The 24,539-nt window shown below is 47.5% G+C and overlaps 1 protein-coding gene across 8 annotated transcripts in view; it reads right to left on the minus strand.

The window, feature by feature from the left end:
• Window positions 1-24,539, minus strand: part of TTLL5 (tubulin tyrosine ligase like 5) — a 1,306,640-nt gene that overhangs the window by 378,255 nt on the left and 903,846 nt on the right. For all 8 annotated transcript variants that reach the window (XM_085626706.1, XM_085626705.1, XM_085626700.1 and 5 more), the window contains one exon: window positions 7,637-7,785. In XM_085626706.1, the coding sequence (XP_085482832.1) occupies window positions 7,637-7,785 (149 nt within the window). The remainder of the gene's footprint in view (window positions 1-7,636; window positions 7,786-24,539) is intronic.

The following is a 24,539-nucleotide window of genomic DNA, read 5'->3' on the forward strand; positions in this document are numbered from 1 at the left end:
AGGAAGACGGAAAAAACTCAGTCCAAACTCCAATTTGAGGCAGGTAAGACTCCCAGGGCCAGAGACATTTTTTTTTTTGCAGGGTTTTATATAGCGCGAACTTGACCCGAATCCAATCAGGTATCTTTTAGCGGGCATGATATGGTCCCATGTAGATGCTCATTGTCATGCTTATGTGCCTCTAATGCTATTATCATCGATTCATTCCCCTCTGTACTGTGTATGATTAAGCTTTAAGAAATATTGCTGTATTGGAACCAACTGCTGGAAATGTTTCTTCACAGAATAAACTAATTAAAAAAAAATATGTAAAGTACTATGTGACTGATTGTAAGTGCAAAGATGGAAATGTAAATGCTAATAAAAATATCTTTTAAAAATCAGTAGCGTAGTAACAAGAAAAAACATTTTTAATTCTTGAAAGCAAATAATTGAAATCATATGTCTGCCACAGGCTGCACCGTCTAAACTCTGGAGTATTGACACATCTACTTTTAAGCCCATTCATTTCTCCACTATCCAATCTGCGGCAGCAACCTCTGCGCCACTTCTTCTCTCCCTGACTCCAGAAGCAAATTTTATTGAGCGTTGATCTGGGTGTTAAGGGATGGCCAACAATCTAGCTTGGTGTTCATCTCAGAAATGGGGCGGCACTCTTTTTTGGGGGCAGCGGATGTGAGCAAGTCGTATCTGTCAACTAACACCACCACCCCTGTGAACAAGTCGTCAGTTGGCTGCCACCCCTCCTGCACCCCGAGAACAATCTGTCTGTTGCCCGCTCTTACCTGCACCTAAACTGGGTGGCAGTAGGTCTAGCTACCCCACTGGCTATATCTAGTGTGTACATCAAGACCACTGAGCTTACCCTGGCTCTCATACCATTTCACTTCTCCTCAGAGAGCACATGTGGTATAAAAACTTAAAAATATACCAAAATATGCTGTAAATCAGGGCAGGCGTTACGCACTACTGAGCCATGCTTGCGGACAATTCTGTCCTAACTCTATGCCTCCAAATATTGTGTCCATGATAAATTCAACATGAATTATTTTTGTAGCTAGGTGAAATTTCATCCCTAATCACGGACCAGATATGGCCCAAACTCAGCTCTCAGTATTCCCATTTTCCAAATACAGATCAACCAAAAATTCGGAAATTTCTAAGGAGTGGCAAGTAGAGCGGGCATTTAAATAAATCTAAATCAGGGCGAGTCAACTCTACCAACCATCTTGAAACCTTCGACTTGTAAAAATGTATTTGGAGCTCATATACACTGTATGTACACTGTCTATATACCATGCATCAATGAAGAAAGCAAGCAATAATAAAAGCAAAGCGTTCCATAAACACCGGTAAAACACAGTTTCAGTTGTTTTTTATGGGGCGAAAATGAGTAACCACTGAAAAGCACTGTTTTTTTGAGGTTTTGAAATCACTGGAAAACACTGAAAAAACACCACCAGAATTCACCAAAAATAGAAACTGAAAACAGGAAAGCCTAACTATAAGTATAATATTGTCACCAATTTTGGCGGAAATACACTTTACCTTGTTTAATGTTGGGTTATGCTCTTTGTTATTACTGACCTACTTTGAACGTCTGTATCTTACAGACTCTTATGTGTGCAATTGTGCATTGCAAATCTCAATAAAGAAAATAAAAATAAAAAATAGAGATCGGAAAGCTGTGGTCACCTTTACTACCATTGACAAGGCCCAAGCCTCCATGGAAAGAATCGTTACCCCAAAGGCTTTGGCAGAGGTCGGCCATGGTATGGGCCACTTGGCCGGCTGCTTCTCCCACCAAGCCCCTTCCAGAGGTCAAGGTGTCAAGTTAGGGCACTGGCAAAACCCTTCAAGATTTGGACGTTTCTTCCAGTCTAGAGGTTACCAGAAACACAGGGGCGACAGAGGCCAGTTCTGTGGTGGATCTTTTGGGTGCTCCACTGCAGTAGTGTGTTTTCCCTTATTCCCAGTTAAAGGTGGGAGACAGATAGGCAGCTTTTATCAACAATTGGTGGGCTCTCACATCAGACGATTGGGTTCTCCATATAGTGCAAGGTATACAGATCCAGTTCTTCGGCTTTCCCATACAGACCTCTTGCCCGTGGAGTTTTTCCAAACAAGACCCCAGTATAATTCGACAATAAGTATTTTCCCTTCTATCGAAAGGAGCAAACTCTCCCACTTCCGCACCCCCCCCCCGGGGTTTTCTAAGCAACATCTTCCTGGTGGAGAAACAAGACGGCAGGCAATCGCCCGGTGTTGGAAATTGGGTTACTTGTTGACAGAGGTGAAAGCCCAGGTCAAGCAGCACAGCCCTAGTCAGGGTAAGGCACAAGCAAACCTCAAATTAATCTGTGCTGAACCGCCTGGTAGCTTGGCAAAGGGCAGTCAGGCGTAACTTAGAGTCAATGTGTAAAGTATTTGTGCAACACTACAACCAGTAAAACTGTGAAAACACCATACAAAAAGATCCCACACCAGTTTAGAAAAATAGAGCTTACTTTAATAAATTAAACAAGACCAAAACAACAAAAATCTAATCAGTAGAACCGAAGCTATGAATTTTTAAGGAAAAAACTGTAAAATAACGCTTAAGAGCAGAATGCGCCAACAACAGCTATCTGGCTGCGCTGGACCGGGTCAAAGTCAGAAGTATAGGCTGACCGCAAAGGAGCACAGGTCGGATACAGTCCCAGATTAGTCCCGCCGAAGGTTTACCTTCTCAAGGTTTGTGCCAAGAGTCCAGTTCCCATTTGAGATGGTCGTGGAGAGCAAGGACAACGTCATAGGTGGTCTTCAACGTGGCGCAAAGAGCAGCCCGGCGATCATGGACGGGCAGGCGGACTGGAGCTTTACGTTGGCGGTCCCCCGCGGACTATCAATGCTGCTGTGCGAAGAGATAGGCTGGCAGCGGCTTGCACTGATTTTTGGTTTGTGCGGCGTCTTTCCAGTGCAAACAGGCCCATTTGCAACCATGAAGAGCTCAAAAGCTTGAATTCAAGATCTCGAGAGCCACACAATGGGCCCAGGACCTGAGATGCACTACTTGGGGGTCAGGAACTCGATGTAGTTGGGTCCAGGAGCTGTTGGGGAGCCTTATCTGTCCCTGAGACTCAGATCAAGAATCCAGCAGACTAGCCTTTTGAGTCACTCTGGGGTCCTGGGTTCAAGATGGAGTTGCACTTCGAGTTCTTCCCGAGGCAATAAGGCAGCAAGTCTGCACAGCAGTTACTTTAAAGTGGCAGTCATTGTACCAGCAAAGCAGTCTTTCTTCCTGGCAGACTAGCCACAGGTCCAGAAGTGTACTGAAGTGGTGGTGTCTGAGGTCCTTCTTTTATACACAGTTGTGCCTCTGAAGTGGGGAGAAGCTTCCAGAGGCATGCCTATGAATGTAAAGATGCCCTGCCTTCCCTGTCCTTGCTCCAGCCTAACTTCAGAGGGTATGCATTTCTTTTGTGTGGAAACAGGACACAGCCTATTCAGGTGGAAGTGAGGCTGGGCCCAGCTCCTGCCTCCCATCTTGACAGTGATGGCCCATCCAGCCTCCCCTAAGCTCCCATTGTGTATGGATGTCTAGGAGGAATACACAGTGCCCAACTATACCCAGTCATTTGACCGGAGACAGACTGCAGGCACCAAATGGCTAAGGCAGGAAAATGCCAACTTTCTAAAAGTGGCATTTTCAGGAATCCAACTTGACCATAAATTAGGATTTGAAATTAGGATTCCAGAGATACCAAACATTAACCAATTATCTCTTCCCATTTGAAAATTACACCTATAAAATGTAATAAAGCAACTCCAATGTTGTCCTGTGGGAGAGATGAGCCTTTCAGTAGTGAAAAACTAATGTAAGAGTTTTTTACTAACAGGACATGTAAAACTTAAAAGTACATGTCCAACTTTTAAAATACACAGCTCCCTGCCATTGGGGCTGTCTATGGCCTACCTTAGGGGTGACTTATATGTATCAAAAAGGAAGGCCTGGGTATTGCAAAAGGTTTACTTTCCCAGGTGAAAATGGCAGTTTAACCTGCACGCACAGACTATGGAATGGCAGGCCTGAGACAGTTTAAAGGGCTACGTAAGTGGATGGTACAATCAGTGCTGCATGCCCACAAGTAGCATTCAATTTACAGGCCCTGGGCACAAGTAGTGCACTTTACAATGGACTTATAAGTAAATAAAATATGCCAATTGGGTATAAGCCAATGTTACCATGTTTTGAGCAGAGAGCACAAGCACTTTAGCACTGGTTAGCAGTGGTAAAGTGTGCAGAGTCCCAAGGCCAGCAAAACGAAGTCAGCAAAAATAGGAAGTCTGAAGGCAAAATGTTAGGGGGAAACCTCGCCAAGGATGCCAAGTCTAACACCCAGTAATAAACATGACGGTGTTCGAGTGGTGGCGGGGCGACTGCATGGTACGCCTCAACCTTAAAGATGCGTACCTCACCATTCCGGCCTTCCCTCAGCATCTCAGGTTTTTATAATTCATCTGAGAATCCAAAGCCAACGAGTTCACCACTCTTACTTCTGGTGTGACGACAGCATCTTGGTGCTTCACCAAGGTCCTCAGAACACTTGGGGGCACATGGGATTCGTATGTAGACTACAGTCTTCTTATCGATCGGTGTCCACAAAAACTGACAGAACACCTTCACAATGCATTGTTCCTTCTTGAGAGCCTGGAATTCGTCATAAATGAAACTAAATCCATTCTGTTACCCACACAAAACATTATCTTCTTAGGTTTTGTAGTAGACTCTGTACAGGCAATTCTCAGACTTCCGTCCAAGAAAATAGGAAGATACGACAGGAACTCCGAAAGGCTCCCAACAAACAGAAAGCATCCTTGCACCAGATCACGGGACTAGTCGGTCTCTTGTCAAAACAGTTCATATTTCTAGGTCTTATTCATTACACGGTTCTGCAGCGCAACAAGGCTCATCACCTCAGAAAAGGACTGAAGTATTCACAGGAGGTGTCACTTACTCAGGAGGCTCGAGAGGAGATGGAATGGTGGTTGTCGAACATGGAAGCATGAAATAGGAGAGCCATCTTCGGTTATTCCCTTGATCTTATCATCGATTCTGACACAAGCAGAGAGGGATGGGGCGCTCACTGCAGCAAATATTCTACTGGAGGGAGATAGTCTACATCCAAACGGAGTTAACATATCAATTGTCTCTAGCTCCTAGCAGGTTCATTCTCAGTCCAATGCTGGACCAAAGACAAAATCAGGTCCACAGTACCCATGAAGACAGACAATTTTGTGGCAGTGCGATACATAAATTACCTAGGAGGAACAAGGTCCAGAGTCCTAGGAGATCTCGTCAATAACTCTTGGGAATATTGCCTGGAGAGCAACATATCGGTGATGGCGGAGTGCCTGCCAGGAACATCCAACACAACAGCAGACTCGCAATCCCATAACTTCTAGGATACATGTGCATGGATGCTTCATCCTCAGTTCTTCCTCCAACTCAAACCAATGGGGTCCATTCGCAGTGGACCTCTTCGTCTCCAGGCTGGAGTATCAACTTTCCAGGTACTTCAGCTGGAGACTTGACCCAAAGGCGATGGCAACGGATGCCTTCCTACAGGAATGGCCCAAGAAACAGGGATATGCCTTTACCCCTTCTCCATGCTGTAAAGATCTCAAATGTGGTGTCCAGTTCCAAATGAACTTTCCTGGGATTCTCCATTCTTTCTACCTAATTGCCCAGATTTTCTCCAGGATCCCATAAGGGACGTCCAGCTTCACCTGGTAATCAATAGACCATTACATTTAAATGACATGGAGGATAAGAGGGCATGATGGAAAGTCCCTGACTTTTGGAGACAGGCTCAACATCTCCTGGCCAAAGCCTGGGTGGATGGGACAGTTACAAGGTACAGATCCGCATGTTAGATTGGTTTCATTGGTGCATACAGAGGAACGTGGGTGCCGCAAGGTTGGACGTTGTTGATATCCTTAACTTCCTGCCCGATATCGCAGATCAAGGATTGGGTTGCAGGTTGGTAAACACCCTTCATTCAGCTGTCTCAGCTGGCCGTGTTCGACTGATGGTTACCCTTTGGGAGAGCATCCTCTGATGAGAAAACTACTCAGAGGGGTCCGGCTTTCCTTGCCTCTGGAACCTAAGTACTCATCCCTCTGGGATGTTAACAAAATCCTTAATCTTTTTCTGTCTTGGCAAAGAAATAAATATCTGTCCAAAAAAGAGCTATCGGTAAACCTAGCAATGCTCTTATGAGTGTGTCGGATGTCAGAGCCCTCGACTTAACAGGTAAGATTTTCACCACGGATGGGGTTACTTTCCATATCTACAAGAGAACTAAATGCAACTCCAGATTAGTCTCTTATCCCGCTTTCAGGAACTCCCCGAAGTTATGTGTGGTAAGGTGCATAAAAGGCTTCGAAGCCATGATGGCAGAACTTCGACCTGCGGGCAAAAAACAATGACTAATTTCCGTCCGTAAACCACACAAAGCAGTCTCTTACCCGACCATTGCAAGATGGGTGCGATGATTTCAGTGCCATCTTACTATACCATTCTGATCAGGTCACTTTAAAGAAACTTCAGAGATTTTGAAAATATTCCAAAGACGTTACTACTGCATTAATTCCGCCAGATTTGATGTATAACTATATGTAAATTTCATTTATCCACTAGTACAGTATAGTTTGGGGGCTCAGCATAGCTTTATTTGATTACTTCAGTTTTTTCGTTTTCCCTTAATGTTAAGTTTCTGAACCTTTGATACATCTGAGAGTACCAATAGCAGCCATGCCACCCTGGACACTCTGCAGTCGCAAACAACTGTGATCACCCAGGAGTTTCCCCCAACAGCACCCTTGCCCCAACTCGTCCCTCTGCCCCTCCACCTCTACCCCTCTCCACACACACACAGTTTTCCTCTTCCCCACAGTTCAGGAACATGTAGTACAACATAGAGGGAAGCTAAGTGACCCATCCGCCCCTCCTAGTAAACGCCATCGGAGGCTCACCCATTCTTCAGGCACACCTGAGCACTACCTGCCCTTCTTGTCTCCCCACTGACCTCAACGCCCGATGAGGATACACGTAATGCTTGCGCTATTCAATTTGATGTTATTGTTTATTGTAAATCACAATAAAACACTTGGTTGATGATGCTAAGTTTCTAAAACTGAAAGAAGAAACATACCACTTGGAAAATAGGCCTTATTTTCTTTGTCACACACGAAATGTAAATAACAAGCTCGATTAAGGGATTGAAAAATTAGAAAGGTAAAAAACGTGTGGACCACAAACAACCTATGCTACTTATGTGTGTTCATTTAAATCAGTGAGTGGGCCTTGCTAGTTAGACAGGAGGTCCGACCTACTGTCACACATACAGAAGAAAGACGACCATGGTGACAACTGCAACAACCACTGATCATGCAATCCTGATGCCAGGTCATAAGACAGTAATGGAAGAAAGCTGATCAGACTAGAGACGGGGCAGGCACAGACCCTGAAAGGACGAACGTAAGTCCAAGACAGACGTTTGGTACCCCCATCCCTCTCCCCCTGCTTCATACAAGCATAATCTCCCCCTAGTTCATGACAGCAATGAATTCACCCCAGAAGGCAGCTCCTTACCGGATTCTTGGGTTGTGCACACTGTTCTCCTGAGAATCTGGGTGCATGATCCGTACGGGGCCTCCCGCGCTGCCTGAAGGTCGATGAGCTGTGAGGTACGATCCACCGATCCTGCTTAAGGCTCCACTCGCAAGGTTCATGTTTGTCAACTAAATCGAAAGAGAAAGGTGAAAGATCAGGGCATTGAGGAAGCACGCCCCCAGATATGTGTGAGGTAGCAATGCTATTGTCAAACCTGATGCCTCTTCAACTGTGACAGACAAAGTGATTCTTTCCTTGACGAGGGTGGGGTGCGGTGTTGTTGAGGAACTGCTATTAATAATTATTGTTGGATGAGACCCAAGGGCGAGCTATAGCTCCGTTGGTAAATGTCTCTGTATTTTGTATCCTACAACACTATCCCTCCTCACTCTCTTGCTCCAGTTTTAATTAAAGTAGCATCACTTGAGGGCTCTTAGACTAGGAGAGATCGCCTGACCTGTTTTTCTGTCACTTTGGAGGCTCACAGTTGCAGCAGCACCGCTGCAGTAGAGCTCCAAATTCTCAGAATGACTTAGAAAAAACACACCAACTGTGCATGTCTGATGGGCCCTCGGGCCATCTGGCAAGCACAGTTTGTATTGTTCACACCACTGATGCATTGTGCTGTGGTAGAAAAATGGGGCCTAAAATGGCAGCCCTCATCTCGCAGAGGCCTGAACACCAGTGCTCTGATAACAACCGCTGGCACAGTATCACATATGCAATGTGACTGACACCAAAGGGTCTTTGATCGAGCCTGCACTGTCAAACGCACTGTATGTTTGATACAGAGCTTGCCAAGTAGCGATCACGGGGCTCTGAAGCAAACCACCAGTCGGTAGGACAGTAGAGCAATGTGAGTTGGTTAAAACAAAAGTACTGAACTGTGTTGTTTGTCTGTGATATGTGTGTATTTGTGTGTGTGCTTGATGTGCCCACTGCTCATCCTTTTCTTTCTCGCAAAATAGAGGTAGCCTTCGGAATATTTGGACATCTGTGGCCCACTGGTGCCAGCAGCTGGCATAAATGTTCTTTCCTTCTATGAAGGTGGTATTTGTTTTTCTTGTAGGCATCAATATCATGATATAAAATCTGTAGCTCTGCTATTTACAATCTGAGATAATGAGATTTGTGTATTTTTTAGGTCTTGCATAGGCAGCGCCCATCTTTTTCATTGGTTCCTGTTGCTGTCCTTTAGAAATGCTGGCTTTTCATTGGTGAATACACTTTGTAGTCCCTCCTTTTGTAATTTTGTATCCTCCCTTGAGGACTGCCCCTCTTAAATGTGTTCTTACTGCTCAGGTTATTTATACTTTGAGAGACCTTTTTTTGGTGGGCTGCGTCTTTGCTCCTTAAGTATTCTGTTTACTTGTGCAATTACATTTCTGTTGCTTTATTTGCTAGCAATCCAGTTGCTTAATTTGCTTGCTCCCTTAATCTCCCCCTCACCCATACCACAACACTGCTCCATGGTCGCCACCACAACTTCAAGGCCACTGCTGACACGAGACTCGAACCGGGATCCCCAGCTCCCACCTCTGCGCCATATTCATTCTCCATGGCCATGTTGCATTGTGCAGTACCATATGTGGCCAAAAGAGGTCCCAAGGGACACCTCGTGACAGCCTGTGGTACTGCACCCTCACAACACTGCTTCGTTTTAATTGCAGTTGTCGTTGATGTTCTAAAGAGTGCAGCCGAGAAGAGGGCATTTGAATTAGTGTTCTGCTTGTATCTCTGAATAAAAAATGCCCCATGATGGAATATTGAGTTGGAAGTGTTGCACAGCAACCATTCATTCTTTAGCCCCAGAACGCCTTTGCTACCCTGTGGTGGTTGGGTGCAAGATCTGATCGATTGAGTGGACATCTACAATAGAACCACATGGTTCTACTAAAGTGTTTCCATTTTCTTTATGTGAATGTTTAACGGTTTCCCCGTCGATGGAAATGCAGATAACGACTTTGGGTTTCAGAGAAAGTTCAAAAGGACAAGTTACTTACCTTCGGTAACGCCTTATCTGGTAGAGAGATGATCTAGCCGCAGATTCTATACCTCTGACCTTCCAGGCGTCAGGCTGGATCCAGAAGATTTTTGATGGTAGTACCCCTGCACCGGTAAATGTCATTGGTCGAATCTGCGTGACATCGTAGGCCTTGTGTCCGCCGTCGTCTTGACGTTCGCATTGTCAATATAAGCACCACTCCGGCGAGCTGACGTCAGTACATTTCACGACTTTCCATGTCAGAAGCTCTGAGCCTTGAAGTGACTGACCACGGTGTGTTAAAAAAGATAGCTCTGGCCCTGAAGGGGACACTGCCCTGACACTGAAAACAATTTGGCAGCGCGAGAAGGATGGGTGGGTCGGTAAAGAATATGCAGCTAGATCAGCTGGTGCATAGTAAGATGTTTGTTCACAATTATCCATTGTTCTTCACTTTGCTAACGGGTTGAACATCTTGTACAACATGGAGAGCTATGGAGCAGAAGAGGAGACAGTAATGGAATACATGCACAGACAGTCATATCCACAGGAAAGAAGAAGAGTTATAGACAATGACTGGAAGTTGAGAACTATAGATAGAAAAGGAAACAGCCAGGGAGATGAGTAGTCAGCCAGAGTGAACCAAAGGAGCTGAAGAACGAGCAGCCAGTAGTAGACTAGGTGACCACCAAGAAGCAAAAAGAAGAGGCAGTCATGCTACAGAAGAAGAGACATCTATATAAAAAAAAACAGGTACCCACTCATTACAATAACAGTCATCAAAAAAGACAAGATGAGATAATACAATTACGGAATAAAAGATATAAAATACAAAAGGAGACAGCCACGGAACAGAATAGGACTGTCATGATGGAGTTGAGATGGAGACAGCAGAGATTTCAAGGAGATGAGGCAGCCGCAAAGCAGCAGATGGACCAGCTAAAGAACAGAAATGGTTGTCATGGAATAGAAAAGTAGATAGCAGAGATTCCAAGAAGAGATAACCGTGAAACATATTAGGAGACAGCCAAAAAGTTGTTGATGACTCATCCACATAACAGAAGAGGCAGCCAATGAACACTGAAGGAAAGTCACAGAGCAGAAACAGACACACATCAGGGTAAAGCCTTTACAAGAGATGGTGGTCTCATCTGATTTAGTGGAACAAACGAACAAGTTACTTACCTTCGGTAACGCTTTTTCTGGTGGATACAGTATCTGCCTGTGGATTCCTCACCTTTTGTATACCCCCTGCACCAGCATTCCGCAGAAATTCTTTCCTAGCTCTCCCACGTCGACAAGGACGTCATAATAGCACGGCTCAGCTCGCGACTCCGTATGACGTCATCGGAGCCATAAGAGGACCTCGTCGGCGTGCTGACGTCAGTTCCACGCATTTTTTCCGTGCCAGTGAGGCAAACGGGCGGACCGACACATTTCCACATGTATACATAGTATACTAAATATATATACACATGCATAACCAATAAAGGAATGGAGAAATAGCAACAGATCAAGCATTTCTCAATATTAAAACATAAGCATGATTAAGACATATTAAGAACATTCATGTGAAACAGTTAAAGCATTTTTTTGTAGAAACAGGTGGATAACGGGGAGGCGGGTGGGGCCGTGAGGAATCCACAGACAGATACTGTATCCACCAGAAAAAGCGTTTCCGAAGGTAAATAACTTGTTCTTCTGATGGATACTTCTGCCTGTGGATTCCTCACCTTTTAACTAGGATCCCAAAGCCGTACCTCTCCTGGAGGAGGGTGTCCACCTGACTAGACCAAAAAATCTTGCAAAACAGAACGAGCAAAATGACCATCCCTCCTAACCTCCGAATCCAAGCAGTAATGCTTTGCAAAGGTATGGAGGGAGGCCCAAGTTGTTGCTTTACAAATATCAATAACAGGAACACCTCTAGCCAAAGCAGAATAAGTAGACTTAGCTCTGGGGAATGAGCTCTGATACCTTCAGGAGGGTCCTTCTTGGCCAAGGCATAGCAGATCTTAATGCACAAGATGACCCACCTGGAAAGTGTCCGCTTGTGCACAGCTCTGCCTTTCATTCGTCCAATTTAGCCCACAAAGAGCTGATAGTCCAGTCTCAGATCTCTTGTTCTCTCCCAATAAAATCTGACAGCTCTCTTAGGGTCCAAACAATGAAGTCTCTCCTCCTCCTTGGAAGGGTGAGGGGGGAGGATAGAAGGTAGGTAAAGTAATGCACTCTCCCATATGGAAAGGAGTAACTACCTTGGGAAGGAAAGCAGGCCTGGTCCTTAGAACCAACTTATCTGCATGAATGGTCAAGAATGGAGGTTTCGAACTAAGAGCCTGAAGCTCACTTACCCTCCTGCCTGAGGTAATTGCAATAAAGAAAACCGTTTTAAAAGAGAGAAGCCTCAAAGGACAACTATGAAGCGGCTCAAATGAAGAATCCATTAAAAAGGTAAGAACGAGATTCAAATCCCACTGAGGCATAATGAAAGGAGTGGTAGAAACTTATTTGTAAGGCCCTTAATGAACCTCATGACAATGGGGGACTTAAATAAAGACGGCTGGTCTGGTAAACATAGAAAAGCCGACAAAGCCGACAAATAGCCCTTAACAGTGGCCACAGCACAACCCTGCTGGGCCAAGAAAAGCAAAAACTGAAGAACATCCGACAAGTGGACCTTTAAAGGATGAATGGAACTCTCTCCACACCATTTAACGATTCTAGACCATCTGGAAGAGTAAACAGACTTGGTGGAGTGTCGCCTGGACGATGAAATAAAATCCACCACATCCGGCGGGAGAGAGAAGGAACTCAGGTTGCCCCGTTCAATCTCCAGGCATGAAGATGCAGGCTCTGGAGGTGGGGGTGTAGAACCTGCCCCTGCGACTGCGAGAGGAGGTCTGCCCTGAGAGGGAGACGGAGCGGAGGGTGCGATGAGAGGTGAAGTAGATCTGTGTACCACACCCTTCTTGGCCAATCCGGGGCAATCAATGAAACTTGGGCCCGGTCTTGGCGAATCTTCCTCAGAACCCGAGGAATCAAGGGTTTGGGAGGAAACGCGTAAAGGAGTTGTGAGCTCCAATCCAATTGAAACTCGTCCCCCAGCGCTCCCTGCCTCGGAAACTGGAGACTGCAGAACAAAGAGCAGTGCGCATTCTCGTAGGTGGCAAACAGTTCCAACCGAGTAGACCCCCAAATCTGGAAGATGTGATGGACTACCTCCGGATTAAGCCGCCACTCGTGATTGGCCAAGTTATGCCGAATGAGACTTTCTGCACGAACATTCAGCACACCGGCTAGATGATTTGCAAACACACAAATCCGATGGCCCTGAGCCTAGGACCAGAGTCGAAAAGCCTCTCGGCATAGACGATACGACCCTACACTTCCCTGTTTGTTGATGTACCACATCGGGGTAGTGTTGTCCGTCAGGACATGAACTGGACATGAACTAACTGACCGCGAAGGGAAGGAAGGAAAGCCTTTAGTGCCAAACGTATTGCCCGCAATTCCAGGAGGTTGATGTGAAGCAACCTTTCCTCTGGAGACCAAAGACCTTTGACCTCCAGATCCCCCAGATGAGCACCCCCACCCTAGAGTGGAGGCATCCGTGATCACTGTGGCCACCGGCGGAGAAGGCTGAAAGGGCTTTCCTCGAGACAGGCTGCCCTGCACACTCCACCAAGTCAGCTTCGCTGCAGCGTCTCTGAAGATTCTGACTTTCTCCCCTTGATCTCCGTTATGCTGATACCACTGCCTGCAGAGACACCACTGGAGTGCCCTCATGTGCTAGCGTGCATGACTGACCAACAGTATGCAGGAAGCGAACAGACTGAGCAGACGTAGAACCTTCAGGACTGGAACAACCGTTCCTTCGTGAAATAAAGGAATAATTTCCTGTATGTCGAGAATCCTCTGCATAGGCGGGTATGCTCGACACACAGAAGTGTCCAGTATTGCCCCTATGAACAGGCTGTGCTGAGAAGGCACCAGGTGAGATTTGGGTAAATTTATCGAGAAACCCAATTTGAACAACTGTTGCGTTGTCACCTGCAAGTGGAACGAAACCAACTCCAGAGACTCTGCTTTCAACAGCCAGCCGTCCAGATAGGGGAAAACTGGTACCCCATATCTTCTGAGATGAGCCACAACCACCGCCATCACCTTTGTAAAGACTCGAGGTGCGGAAGTGAAACCGAACGGAAGAACTGCAAACTGATAGTGTTGCGATCCTATCGTGAACCGGAGATACTTCTGATGTGACTTCAGGATGGGAAGATGAAAATACGCGTCCTGCAGATCGATGGACACCATCCAGTCTTCCTGTTGCAGCGCAAGAAGAACCTGAGCCAAGGTCAACATTTTGAACTTCTCCTGTCTGAGGTAAAGATTCAAAATCCTGAGGTCCAAGATCAGCCTTAATCGACCAACCTTTTTGGGGAGCAGGAAATACCGAGAGTAGCATCCCTGACCCCTTTCCTGCTCCGGAACCACCTCTATCGCACCTGTCTGTAACAAGGTAAGAACTTCCTGCTGTAAAAGCAGCAAGTGGTCCTCTGAGACCAACCCTGGCGAGGAGGGTAAGAAGGAGGAAACTCTAAAAAAGGGAGAGTGTACCCATTCTCTACAAGATTTAAAACCCAACGATCTGAAGTGATCGATTTCCAATCTTGTAGAAAGTGGGACACCAGACCCCCAACCGGACCAACATGTTCTACGATGGGGGATCTAGAACTGCTTTCCTGAAGTACCAACGGTGGTGGGAGGAGAAGTGGAGGAGGATTGCTGCTGAGCGGCTCCCCTAAGACGTACTTTATTTTTCCCTCTGTACGATTTATACAAAGGATTCTGCTGGTGTTGGCTCTGTTGAATCTGTTGGCGGCCACGAAAGGAAGCAGTCCTTCCAAAACCACGATACCGCTTGTAGCCGTATCCGCTAGACTGCATCTAAAGGCCCAGAGATCTTGCAGTCGCTCTGCTATCCTTAAAACGTTGCAAGGCAGAGTCAGCCTTAGTACCAAACAGTCTCAACCCATCAAAGGGCAAATACAGCAGAGTCGCTTGAACATCAGGAGTAAATCCGGACGATCTGAGCCAAGCTTGTCTTCTTGTCGCCACAGAAGACCCCATCACACGAGCCACAGAGTCAGCAGTGTCTAGACCCGGTTGTACCACCCGACGGGCCGCAGTTTGAGAATCAGAAAGGGCCTCCAAGAAATTATTCCGATCCTCTTCAGGCAACTTTGGAGCTAGCTGCCTGACTGAGTCCATGAGTGCATGGATATACCTCCCAAGGAGACAGGTAGCATTAGTGGACTTTAGAGCCATACTCGCAGAAGAAAATACCTCCTTTGCCGCTTGCTCCATTTTTTTTTTTAGAATCCTTATCACCGGGCATGGTAGCGAAAGGACCAGAAGATTGCTTCGAACAAGAAGCCTGGACCACCAAGCTTTCCGGTGACGGATGTGAAGACAGAAAAGCCGGATCCCCAGAAGCAGGCCTGTACCTTCTTGAAATGGCTTGGAAACTGCAGGAGCAGACAAGGGCTTCTGCCAAACTTCCAAAATAGACTCCGTTAAAGCCTCAATAAAGGGTAGCAGAGGTTCAGAGGCTGTAGAAGGTGTATTAAGAACCTTAGTCAGGAAATTAGATTTGACCTCCTCTGAAGGAAGCTGCAGATCAAGCAACTCAGCTGCCTTCCTTATTACCACATGATAAGGAGCAATGTCCTGCAATACTCCAGCCTTTGGAGATGAGAGATCATACTCAGGAGAAGTTTCCAATCCACTGGCCTCCTGTAAGCCTTCAAACTCGTCCACAGACTCAACAATCTCTCCTGCCTCCTGTGCATATTCCCCCTCCTCAAGGAGCCTCTGCGCCTCTCTCCTAGAGCGCTGTTTAAGAATCGACGTCGGCGGCGCCACCCGCGGCGCCCGTGAGGACACAACGGTGTCGATGGAGGAGCCTCAGCTTCAAATCTCGGCGTCGCTCGAATCCGAGTTGGCGCCGACTCAACAGTAGAAGGAGTCCGAGGAACCGGAGTGGAAGACCTCTGTGCCGGAAAATGCCAAGCCGGAGTCGTCGGCAAGAGTGGCACAAAGGGTGCTTGAGCATAGTGGTGAGGCACACCCAAGTTAAAGGCCAAAGGACCCACGGGGCCCGAAGGCGCACCAGATGGAGTAGAGGTCCTGGCAAACATGCCAAACATCGCATTTAGAAAATGCGTAGGGTCTGATCCAGGAAAAGGAGGATATGGATCCAGAACCTTCCTGAACAGGAACCACCTGAGGCTGAAGTGGAGCCTGCGGAGCCGGAGCCGGAGACGGCGCCCGCACAGGTGAAGCCACACGGACTGGAGACGACTCCCTGGGCGTCGGAGACATACCGGGAGACGGAGAACCTTCAGGCGATGAAGGGCCCTTCGACGCCGGCGAGCTCTAAGCCAGAGATGGAACCGGCATCACCCGTGGAGATGGAGTTGGAGAAGGAGATACAAATTCCTGCCTTCGAAGCAGCTTAGCTGGAGAAGGCGACCTCGAAGCCCTGACCTTCGACGAGTGGTGCCGAGAGCCATGTCTCTTAGACTTCTTATGTTTTCTTGACTTCGAAGTGTGAGAAGACGTCGACTTAGCTCGTTTTCGACCCCTCTTCTCCTTTTTGGCTCCGGCTATAAATATCTTAGCCTCACGCTCCTTAATGGCCTTCTGATTCATCTTCCTGCAGCTTCGGTATTCATCGACATCGTGATCCGAAGACAAGCACCAAAGGCAATCATCATGTGAGTCAGTGATCGACATGTGACCACCACACTCCCTGCAGGGTTTAAATCTGGACTTTCTAGAAGTAGCCATTAGAAATCCTTGAGGATACAAAGTTATCACTATAGAAAATGGAGAGTCCCTAGAAAAACCGTTACGCGTTGACGGCGCGGAAAAAAGGGAACTGACATCAGCACGCCGACGAGGTCCTCTTATAGCTCAGATGACGTCGCCAGAGGAGCTGTGCTATTATGACGTCCTCGTCGACGTGGGAGAGCTAGGAAAGAATTTCCACGGAAAGCTGGCACAGGGGGTATTCAAAAGGTGAGGAATCCACAGGCAGAAGTATCCATCAGAAAGGAACGTTCTACGTGCATGACATTCACAGATAAAGAAAAAACCCCGCCACTAACTTTACCAATGTAAAGAAAATGACTAAGGCAAAGGGACGTTCTCCTCCCTGCATCCCAAGTTCTAGGTGTAAATGAAAATTTCACAGTGATAGTGAGGTTGGAGAACTTAGGGCCTGATTTAGAGTGTGGAGGACGGGCTTTACTCAATTAGGGCGCTGGAGTAAAATATTTTGTCGCCCTGTTGGAGGACCTATCCTCTACATTTAGAGATGGCTGCCAGCCCCGCAGACATCTCTTAACTTGTCAGGAACTGTCATCATGATGGTTCCTGTCAATGTTTTAAAAATTTGACACACAGCTCAGTCAAACATGATGGCCGCCCGCCAAACTTTTAAGTTGTTTTTGTTTTTTCAAAGACAAAATCAAAATGTGGGGTTTTCTTTTTGGGGGTTATTTAAATCTTTTCACTGGTCCTCACAGTCAGGTTTTTCACAGCAGTAAGGGAGAGTCAAAACTGCCCATTGGACCTGCCACTATAAATTGGGCAGGTGGTCAAATAGCCAAAAACGGAGACACTCCGTATTATGTCAGGCGATTAGAAGAGTATGTTAGCGCGGAGCAGAAGTATGCTGTCGCTGACATACTTAAGATCTACTCTCCTGTAAATCAGGCAGCCAGAATAAGTGTGCGGAGAGCATACTCTGTGGCAGTTGCATAAGAGTACCCTCTCTGCCAAACTCTAAATCTTGTCCTTGGAAAGGATGTAAAGAAAGATATGCGCATGTACTGCAAGTGGCAGCATTCAAAGAGAGTTTATATTGGACGGCTTCTTGTCCAAAAGACACACAGGTTTTCCAGCAACTCTACAATTTCCTTAGGTGCAAGAAGCCTGTGGGAAAAAGCAGGATAGATAATCACCACACAGCCCAGACTAAATGCGAAGTGGAACCCATGGGGGTTCCAACCTCTGTATTTCAACATACACAAATGTCTCACGTAACTTACTGAGTTCTGCTCTTACCCACAGGGGGCTTTGCATTGCTTTATTGAAATCACAGTGGCCCATATTCACAGAGCTATTTGCCTGCTGGCCAGGAGTGCTCTTGAAAATCTTTGTGAATCCCAGATAAACATGTTACTTACCTTCATAATGTTCTTTCTGGTAGAGACCCTATCTAGCCGCGGATTACTCACCTTTTAAATATTCCCCAGACATCAAACTGGATCCAGAAACGTTTCACCAGTACCTATGCGCATTGTAAGGTGGGGCCGTGCAGCTTTGCACTGACTCCGTTCCACCCCAAAATGAAGTGCCGGGCCTCTATAGTGGCTACTCCCGTGCGCTGACGTCAGTTGCTTTCAAAGACTGTCCGCATCCCCAGATGCAGAGCCCCAAAAGCAAAATAGTAGAAAGAGTGTAGATTCCTAAGCTTGTGATCTTATTAATGGATGTAGACCAGTCACAGAACAGGGAGGAGAGAAGGGCCGGTGAGGAATCTGCTTTTAGATCGAGTTTGTACCAGAAAGAGCGTTACAGAAGGTAAGTAGCTTGTTCTTCTGATAGATTCTTCTAGCCGCAGATTTCTCACCTCTTGAATAGATACCAAAATAATACCTATTAGGAGGTGGGTCTGTGAATGGACTCAAACCAGGATGTCCTGCAGTAAGGACTGAGCAGCCAAACTGTCTCTTTTAGCAAACCTGACTGTCCAGACAATGGTCATGAACGTATAGAGGGACCCCCATGTGGCTGCCTGGCAAATGTCCAGGACAGGGACTCAAAGTGCTAATGCAGTCATAGCAGCTGTGGCCCAGGTGGAATAGGCATGCAATCCTTTTGAAGGCTGCTTTTTGGCCAATGCGTCAAAGAGCTTAATGAAGAGCACAATCCAGTGGGAGATAGTTCTCTTCTGCACTGCCTTGCCTCAAAGAGCTGGGCATCCACCCAGTGGTCATTGGTAGGATCTACTTGGAAGCTCAACGCTCTTTTGGGGTCCAAGTGATGGAGTTCCTCCTCCTTAAAGGGGTGAGGCAGAACATAGAACGCTGTCAGTGTAATGGTTTGAGTGATGTGGAACTGTGTCACAACTTTAGGCAGGCCAGAGTCCAGAGAACCAGTTTGTCTGGGAAGAAGGAAGTGCATGGTGGATTGACAAAAACAGCCTGAAGCTCACTCACACGGCAAGTGATGGCAATGAGAAACACACTTGATAGTAAGGCGCAGGAAGGGGTCGCTGTGAAGCGGGTAGAACTGAGTGCACATCAGATAGGTCTGTACTAAATTAAGGTCCCATTGGTGCATGACAAAAGAAGAAGTGAGAAACCTGTGTTGCAGCCCTTTAAAAAATTGCATCACAACCAGTCACTTAAACAATAAGGGCTGATCTGGCAACAGCAGCATGGACAAAAGAGACAAAAGATATCCCTTAACTGTACCAAAAGCAAAGCCTTGGCAGGCAAGAGGCAAAACAAATAACAGAACGTCAGATAACTTGGCCTGGAGGGGGTCAATCTGGTGTGTGCCACACAAAGTCACACATTTGTCCAATGGTATGATGTATAGTGTTCATGCAGGGACGCTGGGCTGCCAAGATGACATCACCCACCTCCAGAGAAAGGTCAAAGGTATTCAGCTGCCGCCACTTAATCTCCAAGCATGAAAGTGGAGATTATGAAGGCCTGGGTGCAGAACCCTGCCCTGCTGCTGGACATCAGGTCCTCCCGAGGGGACAGCCTGTTCAAAGGACATATGCTCAAGCCCAGGAGTTCTGGATAACATACTCTTCATGCCCAGTCCAAAGCCACTAGGATGACTTGAGCCCGGTAGGTCCCGATCTTCTTGAGAAGTCGGGCAGGAGTGGTATTGACGGAAAGGCATACAGGCGTCCCACGTACCACTCGAGGTGGAACATGACTCCGAACAATAGACGTCTTGGAAACTCCAACGCGCAGAAGCGCTGACATTGCTCATTTTTGGCAGTGGCAAAAAGATCGAGCTAAGGTTCTCCCCATTCACGAAAGAGACCTTCCTCCACCTCTGGGTGTAGCTGCCATTCGTGATCTGCTGGGTGTCAACGGCTGAGCTTGTCTGCTCTGACAATCAAAGATCCTGCCACCACGAAAATTCCTTGGTAGTCCAGCCATTTTCAGAGTCGCAAAACCTCCTAGAAGAGGGTACGTGACCGCACTCCGCCCAGTTTGTTGCATTACCACATCACAGTGGTGTTGGCCATGAGCACCTGTACCAACCTCCCTTTGAGCCAAGAAGGCTTTCAATGTCAAGTGGGTGGCTCTCAGTTCCAGAAGTTTGATGTGGAACCTGGACCTGATCTCCACCTCTCGCAGATGCCCGCCCCAACTTAGAAGCGATGCATCAGTCATCACTGTCAGCTCTAGATGGGGAAGGGAGAGAAGCCTGCCGCTGATCCAACTGTGGTCCAGTACCCACCACAACCGATCTTTTGCAGTCTCCTCCGAAATCTGAACATGGTCAGAGAGATCCCCTCAATGTTGGCCCACTGATACTTCAGATCGCATTGCAGGGCCCGCATATGCCACCTGGCGTGCTTGACCAGGAGGAGGCCATCAGTCCCAGCAGCCCAGAGTTAACCTCACTGATATCCAGGACCGATGCTGAAATATCGGGATCATAGCTTGAATGTCCCTGAATCTTTTTCCTGGGGGAAAGACATGAAACCGAACCGTGTCCAGAATGGCTCCAATTAAGGGGAATGTCTGATATGGAGTCAGTTGTGACTTCATCACATTGATAATGAACCTCAAAGATGACAGGAGGTTTGTCATGGTCTGGAGGTGGTTGACAATTACCTGGGGCAAGCCCGCCTTCAACAGCCAGTTGTTGAGGTCGGAGAAACCTGGCACCCTTGACCACCAAAGGTGAGCTGCCACCACTGCCATCACTTTCATGAACACCCGAGGGACAATGGTGAAACCAAAGGGGAGCACAGAAAATTGAAAAAGCTCCTCTCCCACCTTGAATTGCAGCGCTGATAGGCCGGCAGGTTGGGAATATGGAAATAGGTGTCCTGCAAGTTCAATGCTATCATCCAGTCTTCAGGGTTAACAGCAGATAAAACCTGGGACATGGTGAGCATTCTGAGTTTCTCTTTCTGCAGGAAAGCATTGAGAGGGTGAAGATCTAGACTAGACCGAAGACCTTGTCCTCCTTGGGACCCAGAATGTACAGGAATAGCAACCACGTCCTACTTCTGGCACTGGCACCCTACTAACAGCCCCTTTGACCAAAAGGGTTTGTATCTCCTTCACCAAAATGAAGAGATGGTCCTCTGTCAGTCGCTGAGAGGACAGTGGAAGGCGTGGCAGAGAGTAGAATGAAAGCGTAAGGCGTATCCTTTTCAGACAATCTGTAGGTCCCACCTGTCAGACGTGACCGCCTGCCAGCCTGGCAAGAATCGGTGGGTTATGCCTCCACTGGGTGGCTATGTCCCAGCAGGCGCACGCTAAAGAGCCTTTGCAGGTGGGGCCACGGGGTGGTGGTTGGTAGGTTGGGTGGCACACTGACCTTAGCCATGGGGTGGAGGGTACCATGGCCTCTACCGTACAACTGCTGGCTTCCCTTTCAGGTTGGATGGATTGGCAGTAAGGGACGCCTTGGCCAAATCTGCAAAAGGAATGGTAGAACTGTTGTGGTTGGTGAGGCAGGACCGAAAGGTCCAGAGAGTGCGTGGTAGCCCTATTCTCCTTAACACGCTCGAGATTTAAATCAGTCTTGTCCCCAAACAGGTGAGTCCCATCAAAGGGCATGTCCATCAAGGCGGACTGGACATCGCCTGAGAACCCAGTCGATTGCAGCCCGCATGGCGCGAATGGCAATGCTAGTGCCTATGGCTTGCCCAATGGAAACAGTGGTGTTCAAGCCACAGCGAATCATGAACATGGCAACATCACAACCATCTTGAATCACCTGACAGAGTGCAGAGGGAGGTCTTCAGGCACAGCAGGGAGGACTGGTAGCGTCCTAACAAACAGCTGGTGTTAACAGATTGGAGGGCCAAACTGGTAGAAAAAAAGACACGTTTGCCGAATGTTTCCACTCGCTAAGATTCCCTGTGAGGGAGAGTAGTGGGAAATGTGTTGGAATTAGATCGACTTGTGGAGGATTGCACTACTAGTATTTCTGGTGAGGGGTGTTGTGAAAGAAAGGCTGGGAGCAGGGCGTTGGCACCTGGCAAATTGACTATTGACTGGGGGGGCCAGAGCAAGGTTTGGCCCAAGCCCCCAATAATGTATCTGTTAGTGCCTGGTTAAAGGGAAAAAGGAGTTCATCAGATGTTTGTCCCGGTTGGAGGACTTCTATCAAGACATTAATTTCAACCTCCGAGGTGGGGAGCTAGAAGTCAAGTACTTCCGTCACCCTACGCATCACCATGGTGTAGGACGCAGATTCCTCTGTGGCTGGTTCAGGGCGAGAAAAAAGACCAGGCTCCAGGGAAGTATCAAGGCTACTAGCCTCTTCTAAGTCCTCGTAACAGTTGTCTTCTAGCTAGGGCTGAGCGAACTCATCATCCGGGTCACAGTCATTATCCAAATAAGTCCCAAAAAGAGAATGCAAAGAGTGTTGTCGAGCCTGTAGTAATTTACGTGGGGGAAGCAGCGCCTCAGGTGATTTATGTACGATGTAGGTCCAGGTCGGAATGGCGTCGGAGAGGACAATCGGGGCTACTTCTTCAGGAACCGAAGTCGGCATGGGCGTCATGGTGTCCAGGGTCGGTGTTGGTCGTGGCGCAGGCAGCAGTGTTGGAGGCAAGTTAAGTGTGGAGGGGTCAGCTGGCACAGAGGGCGAACCCGCCAGCGGTATCCCAGGTGGCCTCTCAGCTCCTTGGGGCCCAAAGGCGCGCTAGAGGGAGTTGAAAGGGATCCAAATAGTCAGAACATGGCTGCTCGGAACTCTTTGATCTAAAGTGGAGAGGCTGAAGGCCCCGGAAAAAGGTTGTGCTGGACGGAACTGCAGGATCAGCTCCTAAGTCGGCTGACTTCCGGAGCGAGATCGAGAAGGGTGATGCGGCCCCGTGTTTCCTCAGACAAATGCGAGTGGTGCCAGGGAGCAGAATCTCCCTTTGACTTTTTATGTCTCTTACACTTACCTCAGGAATTGGAGCGCGACAAAGACCGACCTCTGGAGAGGCTCCATAAACTACACTAACTGGAGGGGACTGACAGCAGGTCTGCAAAGCAGGACTTGAAGCGGTCCAGCCACGGAATCTTCTTATGCTTCACGTTCATTAATGCGCAGTTGCCGCAGGCCTTGAATTCATGGTTCAACCACAGATACACCTGAGGGGGATCTGACACAGGCATCAGTTTGCGACAGTCCCTACAAGGCTTGAAACCTCTCTCTTGCACACTGTAAGACATTTCGAGGTATGTGTCTAAGAAAGGCAAGCAGGATCTGCATCTGATGGCGTGGAAAGAAAGAAATTGGCATCAGCACATGGGAGTGAGCCTATATAAACCCTGCATGTCATTTACGGGGTGGGATGGCGTCAGTACAGAGCCACACTGCGACACTTTCCGGTACACAAAGGCACAGTTGAAAAGTTTCCGGATCCAGTCTGATGCCTGGGTAATATTCAAAAGGTGCGGAATCTGCTGCTAGAAGTCTATATCGGAAAGTTGAAAATCTACATTCAAACGCAAGTGTAAACCTACGAGTGTGTATCTTTACATTTGTGGAAAAATAGTCCCCTAAATTCCAGGATCCTTACAACTGACTCGCTGAAGGCAAGGACTTCAAAATAAGCCCTTTCTCGCAATCACCAGATATAGCAGACATTTTCCCCACCCACCACCTTGCACTTCCTCTGTGCCTGGCTGGTGTTTATAATTCGCCGCCGGACACGAGCTGTGTTTACTCCAAATGCCCGCCTACTCCGGGATGAGCAGGTGAGCAAACATCCCAACGTGTGAGGCAGGAACATTTTGCACATTCCTACCCGACAGGTGTTTAAATTACACAGGATTACAGGCAGGTGACAGATTTATGCACACAGAGGGTGGGTGTTCGGGGCTTCCTGAGCGAGGAGGGTGAAGCGGGCAGGGAGTCGTAGATATACGAACCAGGGGCCGGCAGTAACTTCATGGAACAAAATGGCGATAAACTGTATTAAGCTGCCCCTCTGTTTATTTAGCCACCTCCCTGAATGTTTAGAGTGAGAACTCCTTCACATTTGAAGGGCCTCTTGTCCTCTTCAGCTCATCTCGCCTCAGAGCCTCTTTGTGTGCCCTGGGCCTAGGGTCTCAGACTCCTTGATGGAGAGAGCTATGTCAGAGAGCCCTGTGTCTCATGCACACTTCTGCCCAGACTGTCCTGATGGCCGGGCTTCGGAGCCCGTCTGCTGTAGCATCATGCGTCACTGACAAGTCAAAGCACTGGGACCACAGCTACCCCGAGCATCCTTCCTGCACCCCCGAGACATCTGGAGGGAGCCAGCCTTTCTCATGACAGTCACCCGAGAAGCTCTTTCCACACTGCTCCTAGCAGTACCGAAACTCAGAAATTGTGCACCAACTTTTTGCCTTTGTTCTAATATACCAGAAAAAAATTGATGGCCCCAAACTCTTTAAAACGCCACCTAAACAAATAGGCCACCGTCTGCTTGTATTAAGACAAGTCCTTACGCAGAAGTAACAAACGTCACCTAAAACTGTATCTTAAGTTAAAATACTGACCTTAAAACTTCAGCTCCTTTCGACTTGTTTTCAGACATTTATTTTTATCGAAACATAACTTTTGCAAACAAAC

Source organism: Triturus cristatus, chromosome 9 (genome assembly GCF_964204655.1).
Source record: "Triturus cristatus chromosome 9, aTriCri1.1, whole genome shotgun sequence".
NCBI classification, from domain to species: domain Eukaryota; kingdom Metazoa; phylum Chordata; class Amphibia; order Caudata; family Salamandridae; genus Triturus; species Triturus cristatus.